Source organism: Atractosteus spatula, chromosome 8 (genome assembly GCF_055471065.1).
Source record: "Atractosteus spatula isolate fAtrSpa1 chromosome 8, fAtrSpa1.hap1, whole genome shotgun sequence".
Lineage (NCBI taxonomy): Eukaryota > Metazoa > Chordata > Actinopteri > Semionotiformes > Lepisosteidae > Atractosteus > Atractosteus spatula.
Window position 1 is genome coordinate 62,659,083 of NC_142713.1, and position 15,285 is coordinate 62,674,367.

Here is a 15,285-nt window from a genome sequence, read left to right on the forward strand (position 1 = left end):
GGAATTCAAAGGAGAATTCCAGGGCAGGACGGCCCAGGAGCAGAAGGCTCCCAAGGGCAGGACATTCTCGCAGCGCGCCTCCTGACCATCCTGAGACTCAGCCCGGACAACCACGGAACGGCCAGTGTGTCCGAGTGCCAGAACTTTGCTTTGTTCTAAGAGTCTAGAGCGGAGGTTGCCAGAGAATAAACAGAGGATCCACCCGAGGTTAGCAACAGCAGCAGGCCTCGTGAACAGGTCGGAACTGTGGACAGCTGAATCACTATTCAGAACTAGCTCTTCATCAGAAACGAACCGGTCCTCTTCCTGACTTGCTGGGACTCACAGTCATCTTTTCTCCTGTGCACAAACTTTGCTACAGTAGTTAAAGCCAACACTAACTAGCCGGTCAGTGAGCATCAGCAGTGCACCGTCGCAAGCCGCACAGCACAGCCTGGCACGGAGCCAGAGAGCGCGGATTGGACAGCAACAAGCCTGCAGCTGATTGTTTGTGCCTGCAGGAGATATGAATCCCCAGAAATTGGATGAGTATTCAACTTCACTGCATTACAGCTCGAGAATTCAATTGTTATCCCAACCAGTTGATATCAATTTAATTCCTAAGAGTTATGTACTTGTTTTGAGTATCTAATGTAGAAGTTATAACCAAGTTCATTTACGAAACGGTCTAAATGAATGATATACTGAACGTATGTCCTCTTGATATATGTAACTCTTTGTAACTGATTGAATATAGATCTTTTGTATTCTGATAACCCTCTCGATAAGATCTGTTAGGTTTATATGCATATTCTATGTATTAATAAATGTATCCTCATGTATTAGTACCTGTGTGTGTGCGTTGTTTGAGTTATGTTGCATGGTTGGACTCTAAAGCCATCAAAAGAATCAACTTTGTGATTTACTGCTACAATTAATAATTGTCTCAGTAAATGCCCAAACCCTACAGAACTGGTGCCTTCAGAGAGCCACTACATTTACATTTTGGCTATGGCAACGTTACAACACTGTGTCCAGACTCAGAAAGGTACTGCTATCCTTTCAGTAACCTGAAACATCCTGACAACCTACTGAAACTTCTAGTTACCGCAAATTCACAATATTCATAATTAAGATAAATAAATCGAAGAATAACATTAGTTCCAATGAAGGTGCCAGTGTATTGGAGTTGAGTAATCAACTGTAGACTACCTTAATTATATACTCTCTAATACATATTATACTGTATATGTGCATCTAATTAAGAAAACAACATGATTAATTAACCGGATGACAATACTGTAGGTCCTCCATAAGATGAGAATGACACCGCTGAAGACATATTAGATTTTGTCAAATGAATGAAGACTCAAGATTTTAAAAGGATGCAAATGTTTAAAAAGCACCATATCGAGGCATTTCTAAAAACTGACTGAGTACATTTGAAATGTTTTAGGCATTCAAATATCCTTTAACATTAACTAAATCACGTCAAACAATGATATTAGAGCACATTGTTTTCACATTTATCACATCACAAAAAACAATCACAAATCTCATCCAATACACACATCAGTTATAGCTTCAAATTTGAAAAACATTATACTCACATTAGAAAGGCCAATCCATTCATAAACTAAATATACTGATTTAATCTGAAATACAATTATTTTTCTCCTTATGTATTGTGACAGTAACCTTTGGGGTGAAAGACCTCCTAACACAGATTTGCTGCATGGTGCAGATTCAGCAACTCTTGAACAAAACACTGATCTTGAGAGCTCTTTTATCTCCAGGCTCTTGTGTAATAAAAAAATCCTTCATTCCAGTTAAATGTTTGAGAATTGCTGTAAGTCAATATTCACAGAGGAAACCTAATAATAATGATTATGATGCAGACGTATAATCAATTATGTTTGACCTCCAGATATTTGATGCACTAATTCTTCTTGATTTCTCTAAAAGAAAGCAGTTCACTGTATTTAGCAATACTATTAGACCTACTGCTATTACAAGATTTAAGACTACACTATAGTGTAGGTACTATTTATTATGAATAACCTATGATTGTATGAACGTGATCTGAGATGCACATACTGTAAAGTCTCCTAGAAAATAGCATTTTTGAATACTCTAAAACCCTGAAATAATCATATACAATTTATTTTTTTCTAGTGTATTAATGTGGAGTAGTGCTGGGAGCATTACGGACCACATTGTTTGGGTTGGCCAGGATGGAAGAGGATTTTAAGACCACCGACGAGTTTCTTCTCTGTGGCGGACGGAGACGTTGCAGGTTTCTGACTGGATAGGTTTTTGGTAAAGGTTCTGCAGTTTCCTTCACGGGATCAAAAAAGTATCTATCTAAAGTGCAATGCTTGACTGCTACTTTGGGACAGTGTTTTTTGGGTAACTGGGGTAAATTGTTTTCATATCGTAACGCATACGGCCGTCAGTGGTGTGTAAGAGCCGGCTTACCAGAGCGGTGACGTCACCGCCCTTCCCTGTAATAGCAGGACCACAGCCACTGGGCTGTGGAGAGATCTCTCTTTGGCTCAACAAGCTGGGTCCCTGTTGAGTGACGCCGGAGGCCCACGGTGCGGGGCTGACCTGTGAAGGCAGAAGGCGAGGGCGCCCACCTGAACCCCCGTTGCGTTACAGTATGCTTTGTGAGTGTTGTCCATTGTGCATAATATGCATCATGAGTTCGGTGTGAAACGTAGGTTAATAGACTGTAATAAAGACTTTAATAAAAAGGGAAATTTGTAGGAAAACTGTTTTGTCTGGTCTGTGGGTGCGCTGTTGGTTCTGGGAGATTTTAATGAACTCGTAGCGGGGGAAAAACTCCCTGCACCTTTAGAATTTGCTAGGCGGTATAGTCAGCTACAAAGTTTATAAACTGTTGCTGCATTTAGGGGTCACCATCCGAGACACAAACATACATATTTCACAGTCGGTGACATTAATATGAAAATTAGTATCCACCTGTCTCCCAGAATAGTACAACGATATAAAATGCACCTTTATTTTTTAAAAATAGGTAAATATTATAAATAACGTCATTCACGATGTCTGGAGCTACAGGGAAGCTTTAGCTGTAAAACTACAATTTCAGTAAAATGAGGAAATAGCCTTGTAAGATACTAAATGAGTACTGTACGTCAACGAAGTTTCGGCATACAATATAAATTAACCATCATGGCAGATCAATCGACTATCAGATGACAGACCAATCAACTGTAAAATAAGTAGTTCCTGCTCCTTAATATTTAGGTTTACTGCTTTATTGTCATTAACTTCTGTTCTTTCCAGTGCTAGTTTATAATATCACACTGGACGTTGTAAAACAACACCATTTACAACATGATAGCCGTTGCTGTGGAAACCCCACTACGCACTTTACGTATGCTCCTGCCGTACTTGTCTTTGAGAATGGTGCTTTTGTAAGAACTCTTACGTCATTTCCTTTATACTGCAGCCTGCTGTCATTTTCACAACAAATAGGTAAATATAAAAGTTTTTTTTCCTCTGTGGTTAATATAAACTAGATAGGTGATCGTAAGAAATGTTTAGTGATTTAATATTTTAAAGACTCACGACTGGCCTCTTACTGAAGTTACACTCTCTCAATGAAAATGCAAGATCAATGATAATTTTTAACTAAATTTTAACTACATTGCTTTTTTATTTCTGCTTTTTATTTTTTATTTTCTTCGGCGAATGTGGTACTGGGTTTGTAACCTTGTGGCAGGCTGATAGTGTATGCAAATAACACCTCAATTTAATGTTCTTTTACGTCGCTAGAAAATAAAAACTACCAACGATTAAATTATCTAACTTTACCCTTTTTACGTCAGATTTGAGTCCTTTATATTTTTAACATCGAGATTCCCACTTTACCTACCGCTCGACGTATGGGATTTACATAGCTTTTCTATCTCCAGTTATCGTCTAGTACGGTAATTTCTATGTTACGCTTTAAATAAATGGTATATACAGTACAGTACAGTACTTCGACCAGATCCATTTTGGTCACTGTACAAATAGTTTGTATTTCTGTTTAGCTGTGCTATGCTATAGAGTTACATTTTTAGTTTTATTTTGATTAAAAGTAGCGCACAGGACACTGAAATTAAAAATAAAAAATAAAATTGCCTTTATGGGCTAGAAAAAGAAATGAACATCTCTCTGAAACTAACCCCCCCGCTGTAAAAATGCTGCCCCAGCCTACCCAGCTGGATTACTATGCCAGCACCCCCTCTCAGTCCCTGTGCATGCTAGAGTTCCACTCCAATTGCTCTCTTCTGCCAGGGCAACTGAAGCACCTGCAAGTTTGCTCAGTGTGCAGATGTGCTGCTGACCCTAGAGCCTAGGAACACAAGGGCGACTTCTATTGGAGATTAACAAGTAAGTAGTATTTGTCTGCAAAATCATCCTGAAATCCAAAGTAATACATCTATTGTATTAAAACAACTGTATTCAAAAGCCTGCTTGTTTACAATGTTTTAGGGCCGCACCTGTTAGTCCTGTTGTCTCATTCTGAATTACAGAACATGACGCTGCACAATTGGAGGTCTTACAAGTTACTGTGCACGTTTTGCTTATATTGTCGTTTGAAATGCACTCATCAGTGCTGATTCTAACCCTGAAATATAAAAATGGCATTGCAGTTCACCTTTAACGTTTTGCAGGGAATACTCTTCGTGACACAGTATTTGCTGTCTGCTTTACTGGAGGAATCTGCTAGCAGGCCCTTGTTCCTGGCTTTGGCAATGTCTAATACAGATTGCAGCTTTGGGACTGGGACAAAGGCTTGGCACAGCACATTTACAAAAGCATTAAAAGCCTCCTAACACTTGTCAATCCACACAAACAGCCCTCTGGAATGACTCAGCTGAGCAATCAGCAAGCAATCAGCTCATCCCTGATGCTCTGGACAAAGTTCAGAGCCTGAATGGCTGTATCCCTCCACCTGTCTAACACACAGTTTTGGGTTACCTTCTGAAGAGATGACCATCTGACGCAGCAGATCTACCAGGTCCAGAGACTCATGGATGCAGGGAGTGGGTAGAAATCTTGGACCTTCATCGTGTTTAGGCACCAGTACAGAGCTTCCCAATGCTGCCTTCCTTTGGCAGTATCGCCATTGGGAAAATCCAAGGACTGTCATGAGGCTTCTTCTCTTCCACAACTCCATTGACAGCTGGTAGGCAAGGAATATGTTTAAGGGCTGCTACATTATTTAAGATGATGGGCATTCCAGGTTTCATTGTGGCGGTCGACCAGATCTTCTTGTTTCTTCTCATAAACTAAATGTTTAAACTAATTTTTTTCAGAATCATAAGCAAGCAATGCCTCTTTCCGTAACTGTATTGAGGTTGCCCTTTGCGCTTGTCTCCATTTGATGTTTGTTTTTAATCTGCCAGTTATTGTGTGTAGACAGTTCAGCATCACCAGTCTTGGCCTCTGTAAGCAGATCCCAGATCTGTTTCTTTGTGTCTGATTACATGGAACATTTCATTCCTTATCCTCGCTTGTGCTTCCCAGTAGTCATATCTGAAGGTGCAACAGTGCTTATTAAAGCTTTTCTTAATTTTAGGCATTTGGTTGCTTCTGACCATGTGACCATATCCTGGATGTCTTTCCCTTGCTGTAGTGCTAGCTAGCCAATAAGTAAAGGCTTTACTTTGGCGCTTGTTTTAAGCATCCAGGTAGTCCATGATTGCCGTCATTAACTGCAGGGTCTAGTGTCTTAGCATAAGCACATCTTTTCCACATTGGCTATGAACATGGCTGGACTTGTAGAGCCCCTTGCAGTTCAGTTGCCAGGCAGTGTGAATGGGAGATATAGTCAGGTCCTGTAGGGATGCTTGTCCCTCAGGGTTTCATGGGGAAAGCTGTGACAGAAGTCCAATTCCAAGATAGACAAACTTCTGTACTTTGGTACACAATAAATGGCTTAGAGGTTGTCCTGTCATCTGAGCTGCAAACATTCCCCTGCTGAGAATTGTTATGACCTCCTCATTAACTGTACAAGAACGGTTAATTATGACGTTTATTTTACAAGTAAAGTACAGGACTGCTGTATTAAAAAAAATATCCCATAAACAATTCATTAGGTGTTCCATTTTAACAAAAAGATTATCGTCTCGGTTTCATACTGATTATCATGGGTTTTTGGGTCTAATTATTTTAGCTTTGTCGGTTACCTGTGGTAGGTTATTCCTAGGTGTTCAAGTTCCCACTCCAAAAATGTACACATGTACATGTATTCTAACCTCATCGCTCCTTTCAGACACTCCTGGAAACTGATCACGCAGCCTTAGTTAAACCTGCGGTATTGTAGTACTTGCAAGCTATATGGGTTCATCAAGAACAATTTAATTTTTGCTCAGAATAAAAGCCCTGAGACTTCAGGATGATTAGAGCGTGAAAACATAGCCATTTATTGGGAACACGAGTTGTAGCAGCAGTCCACACACTCACTCACCACACAGCAGCCTAATTAAGTTAAAATACTAAAAAGTGTGCTCTGAGTGATTAAGATTGAGAGGGAAGCATTTCACTGGGAGACTGATCGACTTCAATTATGCTGCCATAGCTACAGCCTGCTCTTCGGCAGCTCTGTCCCTATCCCTTCTGCTTCTCTCGTCCCCTCTCCTCTCTCCTCTCTCCTCTCTCCTCATCTCCTCCCCTCTCCTCCCCTCTTCTTCTCTTGCCTCCTTTCCTCCTCTCCTCCCCTCTCCCCTTTCACCTCTCTCCTCCTCTCTCCTCCTCTCTCCCCTTTCTCCTCCTCTCTCGTCCCCTCTCCTCCTCTCCTCCCCTCTCCTCCTCTTCCCTTTCTCCTCCTCTCCTCCCCTCTGCCTCTCTCGTCCCCTCTCCTCCCCTCCTCTGTCCTCCTCTCCCCCTCTCTGCCTCTCTCGTCCTCTCTCCTCCCTGTCCTTCCTCCTCCTCTCCCAGGCTATCTGCCAGTCTCCTCGTGCAGACTGTTGCACTTAAATAGTTAAATCAGTCACTGTCCATTACCATCAACACATGTTTGAATATATGTACAACACAATTAAAACCACCTAAAACCAATTAGAACGTGTAGAGGATCATTCTTCAATAAAAGAATGGAAGTGCAGACAAAAACAAAATTATCCTGGATTTGTTTCTTTGTGGCTCACACACACACTGTGCCCGACTCTAACTCCGAAAAAGGGAACTGCAAGGGTATTTTTACATTTCGTGGTTGTAAAGAATCGGCATTCATATTGCGAACATATTAGAAAAAAAATCAATACATGTCCTATCTCAATTAACTATACAGTGGTGTGAAAAAGTGTTTGCCCCCTTCCTGATTTCTTATTTTTTTGCATGTTTGTCACACTGAAATGTTTCAGATCATCAAACAAATTGAAATATTAGACAAAGATAAAACAAGTAAACATAAAATGCAGTTTTTAAATGAAGGTTTTTATTATTAAGGGAAAAAAAATCCAAACCTACATGGCCCTGTGTGAAAAAGTGATTGCCCCCTAAACCTAATAACTGGTTGGGCCACCCTTAGCAGCAACAACTGCAATCAAGCATTTGCGATAACTGGCAATGAGTCTTTTACAGCGCTGTGGAGGAATTTTGGCCCACTCATCTTTGCAGAAGTGTTGTAATTCAGCCACATTGGAGGGTTTACGAGCCTTAACCGCTTTTTTAAGGTCATGCCACAACATCTCAATCGGATTCAGGTCAGGACTTTGACTAGGCCACTCCAAAGTCTTCATTTTGTTTTTCTTAACCCATTCAGAGGTGGACTTGCTGGTGTGTTTTGGATTATTGTCCTGCTGCAGAACCCAAGTGCGCTTCAGCTTGAGGTCGCGAACAGATGGCCGGACATTCTCCTTCAGGATTTTTTGGTAGACAGCAGAATTCATGGTTCCATTTACCACAGCAAGTCTTCCAGGTCCTGAAGCAGCAAAACAGCCCCAGACCATCACACTACCACCACCATATTTTACTGTTGGTATGATGTTCCTTTTCTGAAATGCTGTGTTACTTTTACGCCAGATGTAATGGGACACACACCTTCCAAAAAGTTCAACTTTTGTCTCGTCAGTCCACAGAGTATTTTCCCAAAAGTCTTGGGGATCATCAAGATGCTTTCTGGCAAAACTGAGACGAGCCTTTATGTTCTTTTTGCTCAGCAGTGGTTTTCGTCTTGGAACTCTGCCATGCAGGCCATTTTTGCCCAGTCTCTTTCTTATGGTGGAGTCATGAACACTGACCTTAACTGAGGCAAGTGAAGCCTGCAGTTCTTTGGATGTTGTTGTGGGCTTTTTTGTGACCTCTTGGATGAGTCGTCGCTGCGCTCTTGGGGTAATTTTGGTTGGCTGGCCACTCCTGGGAAGGTTCACCACTGTTCCATGTTTTCGCCATTTGTGGATAATGGCTCTCACTGTGGTTTGCTGGAGTCCCAAAGCTTTAGAAATGGCTTTATAACCTTTTCCAGACTTGATAAATCTCAATTACTCCGTTTCTCATTTGTTCCTGAATTTGTTTGGATCGCAGCATGATGTCTAGCTTTTGAGGATCTTTTGGTCTACTTCACTTTGTCAGGCAGGTCCTATTTAAGTGATTTCTTGATTGAGAACAGGTGTGGCAGTAATCGGGCCTGGGTGTGGCTAGAGAAATTGAACTCAGCTTTCCAAAGATGTGATAAACCACAGTTGATTTATGTTTTAACAGGGGGGGGCAATCACTTTTTCACACAGGGCCATGTAGGTTTGGATTTTGTTTTCCCTTAATAATAAAAACCTTCATTTAAAAACTGCATTTTGTGTTTACTTGTTATCTTTGTCTAATATTTCAATTTGTTTGATGATCTGAAACATTTCAGTGTGACAAACATGCAAAAAAATAAGAAATCAGGAAGGGGGCAAACACTTTTTCACACCACTGTATATAATTTTATGAAACCGACACATCCAAGGCAACATGTTTTTTAGATACTTTATCTAGACTGCTGATTTGAATGAGTGCAATAAAATTTAATCTTATCGACTTCAAGACAGTTTTGCCAACAACAACTATATACTTGTTAACTCATGCGGATCATGTTGGAACATTTCTGTGATAAAATGTCTGCTACACAACCTGTACTTATTGGCTTGTACATTGCACTGAATCTCATTGAGATATTTGTCGATATTTGTCGATGGGCCTAACATCAGTGCCCATGTTTATTACCTATCTCTTGGCTAGTCGAATATCCATTGGAAAAGGAAACAGTTTTACTTTCTGCTGATCTGATCCTCTGTTTTGTGTGTGATGACGATGTTCTACACAGCCAAATGCTCAATAGTGGGAAATCATCTAAATATATATGCGAGTTGAGAAAGACAAAAAAGGATTAATGTTGTTTGCAGTCCAAGTTTCTCTTTTTGCTTACAGTGACTAGTGAGCAGGAAGGGACAATCTTATGTCTCAATTAGAATGAACTCTCATTCTCACCCATGGTGAGACCAGCGGTTTGTAACAACACGGCGACTATACAGTACTTTCGGTTTTGTGCTTACTTCAGTTTTTACACAATTTTGTGATGCTGTCAATTTATTGTGTTACTGACATTTAATAACTGGTCTGAAAAATTGAGACCGCAGTTCCCCTTTAGTAACAAATAGGCTACACTGTACGTGTTTAAATTGTAATTTTGTATATACAGTACAGGTAATAGTGTAATTCAGTGCAGCATTTGTCAGAATTTCTCAAAATGTTAGTATGATAAAGGGAAATTGGGTACGTTAATTTCCATGATCTGAAAACTACCCCTAGTTATATTTATGCTATTAGTGTGCAAAATTGGTTTCCATTGACCTCTGAACTGCCTCAGATCTCACATTTAAAGCACATCCACACGATTTAGCTTTCAGTTCCAAGTATCAAGAAGTAGCCAGTGCTTTATAACTGGAGCACAATTCATCTCCTTCCTGTCTTATACAAAAAAAATGACTGGAGTTGAAAATACACAAGCTGGTTTTACAGGCTCTGTGCTGTACTTATTCTATCAAAGTTAAAACTATCTATTATACTATCTGGGACAAGTACACTGGGTGGCATTAATGTAAGAGAAGCCAACCTTTGATGTCACCTCCTAATGCTGCACTCTGCTCTTCTTCCACCATGCATTAATTTTCACCCCCAATGATTAATGGCCAGCCCGCAAAAAATAAAGTGTTAGCACATTTTGCAGTTGGGTCTAACCTTGGTTAGATAAAAACAAAACGGTCTGTAAGAAAAGTTAAATATGTAAGCATTCAGACATTTGTAATTTTTTTTTCTAATAAGTACCCTCCTTTCATTAATGTTTAACAACAGTAACAGTAACAGTATTGTTACTAGTTTTAAGGGCTAACTCCTTAGAGTGGTTTTCTAACTCCACTTATTGAAGAAGAAACACATCTGGTTAAAAATAACCCTGAAGTGCCTGATCTAAATTTAGCTCACTTCAAGTCACATCCTGTGAGTGTGGCTGAAAGTGTTTGTTTTTCTTTGTTTTTGTTTGTTGTTCTACTAGGTTATTTTTTTAAAGTGTTGCATATTGTTACTTATTATTTTAGTTCTGCCTGCGTTATAAAATGGTCTCATATTAACAAGCATTAAGATATTAAGTTTTATTAAATGTTTGTTCTGAATTAATTATGGTTTATGTTTCTTATTTCTTTCAAGCTGTGAAAATCAACCAGGAAAGACTGCAGTTAATTTTTCAAAATGTTCCGACTGGCAGTAGCACCCTTTTGTGTTCACTGCCCTCGATTCAGAGCCTGCCTGTCAGGCAGCAGGAGCTACGCTGTGTCCGGCAGTGGAAATGAAAGGGCCGAGAACAAACTCACTGTGAACTCTCTGTACAGTTTGTCAGTGGATATTAGAAAAATCCGCAAGCTGAAAGGCTGGGTCCTTCTCCAAGACATTGCCTATGTCGATGAAACTGCTTCTGTTTTAAAAGAGCTGGGTGCTGAAGCCACTCTAATAGCTACAGTGCTGGAACAGTGCCCAGAGGCTGTGCTGTGCACCCCAGCAGAAGTCCGTGCCCAGAGAGAGCTGTGGATGTCAGTGTGTCCCACAGAGAAGGAGCTGCTGAGGATCATAGAGAAGTTCCCCCACTCATTTTTCACTGCCAGTCAGCACATCAACCAAAAGGCAAACATACAGTTCTTCCAAAGATTAAAGATCAACAAGAGGACCATCAGCAAACTGATGGCGAGTGCATCTCAGAGCTTCAGCAACCCAGTGGAGCAGAATGAGCAGATGATCAGCACTTTGCAGGACATGTATCGGAGCCTTGGAGGAAAGGAAGCCAATCTGCAAATTTGGTTACAGAACCTTTTGACCCAAAACCCATTTATTTTAATGAAGGCCCCTGAGACCTTAAAGGAGAACCTGAAGTTCCTTCAGAAAAAGGGATTTTCCAGTGAAGAACTCCTTTTGCTTTTGTCTAAGCTAAGAGGATTTATTGCTGAGCTTTCTCCCTGCAGAATGGAAGAGACCCTGACATGCTCCAAGGCAGTGCTGCGCTGCACCGAGTGGGAGCTGAAAGAGATTGTCTTAAAATGCCCAGCTCTCCTCTACTACTCTGTCCCGGTTCTGTCTGATCGCTTAAAAGGACTTTTAAGCAGAGGCATCAGTGTGGACCAAATAAAAGAATCTCCAGCAGTATTAGAGTTAACTACACAGATAGTACAGTATCGTATTCAGAAACTTAGTGCATCAGATTATGATATAAAAAAGGGCAACCTTGAACCTCTTAATGGGACAAACAAAGATTTTGAGCTAAGTTACGAGAAGTTACACCTGCGAAAGCAGCGGCCACTTTTTAATCCAGTTGCTCCTTTGACAGTAGAGGAATAATTACAGCAGTGTTGGGTGGTGAATTTGACAAAATCTTTGACATTTTATTCAAAGACATTAATGTATTCATTGTTTAATTCGATTATGCTATAAAACACTGAAACAGTATGTTAAAGACTCAGTTAAATGATACATTTTATATACCTTATATAATATATATATATCCACCCAGGGTGTGAAGGACATAGGACACACTATGGTCTCAAGCAAGGAGAAGATATGTGGCTATCACATTCTTTTCCAAGTCTTGATCATGGTACAATGCTGACACAAGCACAAAAGTAATTTTTACTCATTTATTATTATAGATAATATAGAACTGTAGTCTGTGGTGAACTGCCATCTCATCCGATGTGTAGTCCAGCCCTGCATCCTGTGCCTGCTGGTTCAGGCTCCAGAGGATGGATAATACTGTAATAGGAGTTTATTGCAGATACTTAGCTGTACGCTGTCATCTCTGGAAAACAATATCGTATTGTTTTTTCCAGATTTAGACACTGCCCTTTCTAGTTCTGCTACTGCTACTGATGATAGCAATCATGATAATAACGTTTGAGGGTTGAACATTTCCTATTCTTTCCCTGGGGGCTCAAGTCTGATTCACCAGTCGGTCCTAGTCGGCTCTGCAGGGTGTCTGCAACAAAGCAGATAATTCCATCAAAATTCCTTCTTGTCAGTGATGGGGAGATGTACCATAAAGAGGGCAGGTTTCTCTGGGACAGGATGACATGGGGATGGCCTCTTGGTTTTAGATCTGGACTTTGTAAATCTTTACTTGTTGTTCAGATCAAAACCTTTACTGCATAATGCCTTGTGAAATAATCATTTAAAAGGATTTTTTAGTGCTTGAGCAGAACTTTTCACCTTTAAATCTGATTTGGTAACACAGAGGAGCTAGGAAGATTGGGCACCAGGGATTTGGCTTTTTTTTTCTAAAAAAGACTAATTTACTTATCTCAGTGAAAGCCTAAGAAAGTTTTTTTTTTAAATAATGAAACAGGTTATTCACAATTTTATTGAAAACATCCTTATTAAGAAAATATCACATTTTATGAGATGCTCTCTAGATGCCTTCTGTATATTTTTACAGGGTAATGATATATTAAAAAGAATGCATGTCTAAAAATTGTGTTTTTGTCTATAAATTGCATAGGACCCATTCTAAGAATAGTAGCCTTCTGCAGTACTGTTTTCACACAGCATTGTGCTTAACATAAAGGCAGCAAATCCAATACAAATATTTATGTTCTCCGTATAATGCCTTTTTTCTTTACACACCATATGAGAGATCTGTTCATGTAATTAAGCTCTGTACCATAACCATGGCATAATGGTTGTGTATTTCTTTATTAACCAGATCACAAAAAAATTAGTACCAGAGATAACCGGCCTGAACTCTGTAGGAAGCTTGTGGTATGTTTTGAAAAACAAAATGTCAGAAAGTTGCCTTACCACATTTAAGCGCTTTTTCAGAGAGGAAGGAAGTAGCAATGCTAATGAAAATGTACCCTGATGCCTCCAGCTTAACTTTTTAGTAATATGTCAGAAACACCGGGCAAATTTAGGAGGTGTTTTATGAAAAGTAACTCAGGGGGGATGCTAATAATGTCACCATCTCCTTCCCGCAAGCGTTGGGTTCACTTTGTGAATATATAAGCATCTTCTTCCCAGACTCTGGGATTCACCTGGTGTCCAAGAGGTGGCGAGGTCCTGTGCTGTCAGACCTGTGTGACAAACTTTCTGAGCCTGCATGAATACATTATGAGGTCTCCAGACTTCCTTCCCCCTTCCCTTGTAGTTTGTTCCTGCACTTGACTCTGGGAGATGAGCGATGCACGAGCCACTGTCAGCGGTACTAAATCAGTAGCATCCCTGGAGACTGCAGCCTTCCTTTTGGATTGAGTGACAGAGCTAATAGGTCCCCGTTTCTGCCAACAGTTCCAAGGAGATAAAGGACAAGGTAGGCAAGGCACCAGCAACTCTTCCTGTAAGGAACAGATATTAATTAGCCCTCTTTTCGGGGAAGAATATTAAACCTGATTGGAAGTACATTTCTGGAGCGTTACTTACGATTAGTAATGTCCCCTGTTTTACACTAATATATCGACCCTGTCTTCATTCATGACTGTTCACTATTTTGTTTTTAGGGGACAAAAGCAGTCTTCTCCTCGAGCACAAATTTTACGGTTAAGTTCATACAGTATGACAAAAAATATTGTTAAGTCAAAAGTCAGAGCTGTGTTTCTGTGTTCAGTAAGAATTTGTAACCTTGTGATTTCGGTCTTGGTGCTTTTAGCTTAAACTAAGAAAAAAAATCCCAGCAAATTCTGACCTTGGGAACTTTTACATTTTCTTATTTTGAAGTGACTGTTGCATTTTATTACGGGAATCTTAGGGAGTTTTCAGAAACACTGTTAATTGTCATTCAGCCGTACAGCAGTACAGAGGGTATTGAATACATACTGTGTGAATCTTTCCAGAGTCAAACACTTTAGTAAATGTCAGATAGAAGTACATCTGTTCAAAATTAATTAGCATTAATATGAAATAAGAGTTTCACATCAGAGAAAAAAAAACATTTGTATAAATAACTTTGTGTCTCACTATAATATCTGCTCATATTATATGTAAATGGGTTTTGATAAAGGTATAAAATTTGTTTTTATTAAAAATTGTTACATATGTATCCAAATGTTTAAATTTCACATATGTATCCCATTATTCAAATGTAAAATTGGGCATCACTGGGACAGAGTATTTTCGCACCTTTCACCTTATCACATCAGGCAGTTACCATGACCAACGATCTATTCTAGCAAACATGTTTGTCAGATCATAAGCAAAATTAACACTTGTAGGAACTGTGGCTAAAACCCCCAAGTATCGCATAAATTAATATGACTGCCACTGTATAGTGGATAAACTGGAAAGTTTGAGTCTGTTTAAGAGGCCACTATTGAGTTATGCAAAAACCATTATCCATATACAGTATCAACAGGCATAGAGTGGTAGACATAGCATTGCCTAATGAGAATCCTTTTGATAAACCTATAATTAAGGACTATTGAGATGAAAAGCACATTAGGCTCTAGCCGTGATAAGCTGCTTATTTCCTCATACTAGGGTTTTTTAATTAGCAAATCTGTTGCGACTGTGAGTATGTCTCAGGTAAGAGCAGAAATCCGTTACATTTTCTTGAGCCCTTTGCACGTCCTCTCCTTTTAGTGGACACCTCTTTTTGTCAATGTGTGAATATAATTATTTAGGACAATATTCTTTTTACAGAGAGGATAATGTTACATTATTAGGGGGTATCAGAATTGGCCAATTTCACATCAAAAGCACCCATTTCTTTAATGTTAAAACAATAGACATCCTTGGAAAGTATGCAATTGTCTCTTAATCTGATTTTATTGCTTAGGG

The 15,285-nt window shown here is 39.7% G+C and overlaps 1 protein-coding gene across 1 annotated transcript; it reads left to right on the plus strand.

Annotated features, from left to right (window-relative positions):
* The first annotated feature begins 3,426 nt into the window (after window positions 1–3,426).
* Window positions 3,427–12,988, plus strand: mterf2 (mitochondrial transcription termination factor 2). Its single transcript, XM_088923645.1, has 3 exons — window positions 3,427–3,483; window positions 4,291–4,386; window positions 10,684–12,988. The coding sequence occupies exon 3, from the start codon at window positions 10,726–10,728 to the stop codon at window positions 11,860–11,862; it is 1,137 nt and encodes a 378-aa protein (XP_088779771.1). The 5' UTR covers window positions 3,427–3,483; window positions 4,291–4,386; window positions 10,684–10,725; the 3' UTR covers window positions 11,863–12,988.
* The last annotated feature ends 2,297 nt before the right edge of the window (window positions 12,989–15,285 follow it).

Coding starts and splice junctions, on each gene's coding strand:
- mterf2 (XM_088923645.1), top strand. CDS start 10,726: ATGTTCCGACTGGCAGTAGCACCCTTTTGTGTTCACTGCCCTCGATTC.